This window comes from Sinocyclocheilus grahami, unplaced genomic scaffold (assembly GCF_001515645.1).
Source record: "Sinocyclocheilus grahami isolate Dianchi unplaced genomic scaffold, SAMN03320097.WGS_v1.1 scaffold6165.1, whole genome shotgun sequence".
NCBI lineage: Eukaryota > Metazoa > Chordata > Actinopteri > Cypriniformes > Cyprinidae > Sinocyclocheilus > Sinocyclocheilus grahami.
In genome coordinates, this window is record NW_015510658.1 from 31,771 (window position 1) to 32,717 (window position 947).

A 947-nucleotide genomic window follows, 5' to 3' on the forward strand; every position below is an offset into this window, starting at 1 on the left:
TTTTTTTTTTTTTTCAAAATTTCTAGATATTACAATAATATCATAATTGTTAATTCTTTTGACCACAATACTAGTGCAGTTAAAATTTTATATTGTGACCCTAATTTCAGTTTTTCTATAATTATGGGAACCTTGTCATGCATAAAGACACTTTTCGTGCAGACAAATCTAAATACCCCCCACTGAGAGAGCATGATGTAGAAGCATACTCATTGACTATTACATTTCATTTTGTTTTGTGTACATATATTTCTCATTTGTTTTTTGTACATTCACATTTTGTTATGTTTGGCTTTTGTTTCTTGTTTTGTTGACAAAATAAAACAGAGAAATACATACCAGCTTAGCCTGAGCATCAGCAATCTTTCGGTTGTTTTCTTCCAAAATTCTCTCCAGCTCCTCTCGTTTGGATTTTTCTTCCTCCTAAAGGAGTGACACAGTGACACGTTAGGGTGGGGAGACAAATCCACTGAAATAAGTCCCCCAGTTGCACAGTCAAACACGTCTACACTCGCACAAACAGGTACCAGCCAGCGACACTCACACAATCTCTCTCACTCGCTTTCACACGCTCGCCACATTTCACATTCCGATCTGCAGCATCAAATGTCTGAAGCTAACCTCTATGTATGCAACGAGGAAAAAAACCCACCCATGGATGTATGTATTCAGTCACACCTTTAATCCCCACCACGTTATATGTAAATACACATCCAAACATCCATTTACGCATTCATTAACATCCATACAGAACAGGTATGTAAAGACAACACATCGACAACTAACGAAGAATCTCATTCGTTTGCAGATGAAAAAGGAAAAAAAACAAATCAATCAGCTCGTTCTCTCTCTCTCTATTATTTTTTATTTTTTTTATTCATCAGCATCCATAAGCAAAAAGCTTCAAAAGAAAATGAGAGAGACAAAGAAAGATTAACTTAAACAAA

The 947-nt window shown here is 35.6% G+C and overlaps 1 protein-coding gene across 1 annotated transcript in view; it reads right to left on the bottom strand.

Moving 5' to 3' along the window:
* The window catches only part of LOC107577473 (arginine and glutamate-rich protein 1-A-like), a gene marked incomplete at its 5' end in the record, with an annotated part of 23,871 nt that overhangs the window by 21,164 nt on the left and 1,760 nt on the right, over nucleotides 1-947 (bottom strand). The window contains one exon of the mRNA XM_016263542.1: nucleotides 340-423. Within this exon, the coding sequence (XP_016119028.1) occupies nucleotides 340-423 (84 nt within the window). The remainder of the gene's footprint in view (nucleotides 1-339; nucleotides 424-947) is intronic.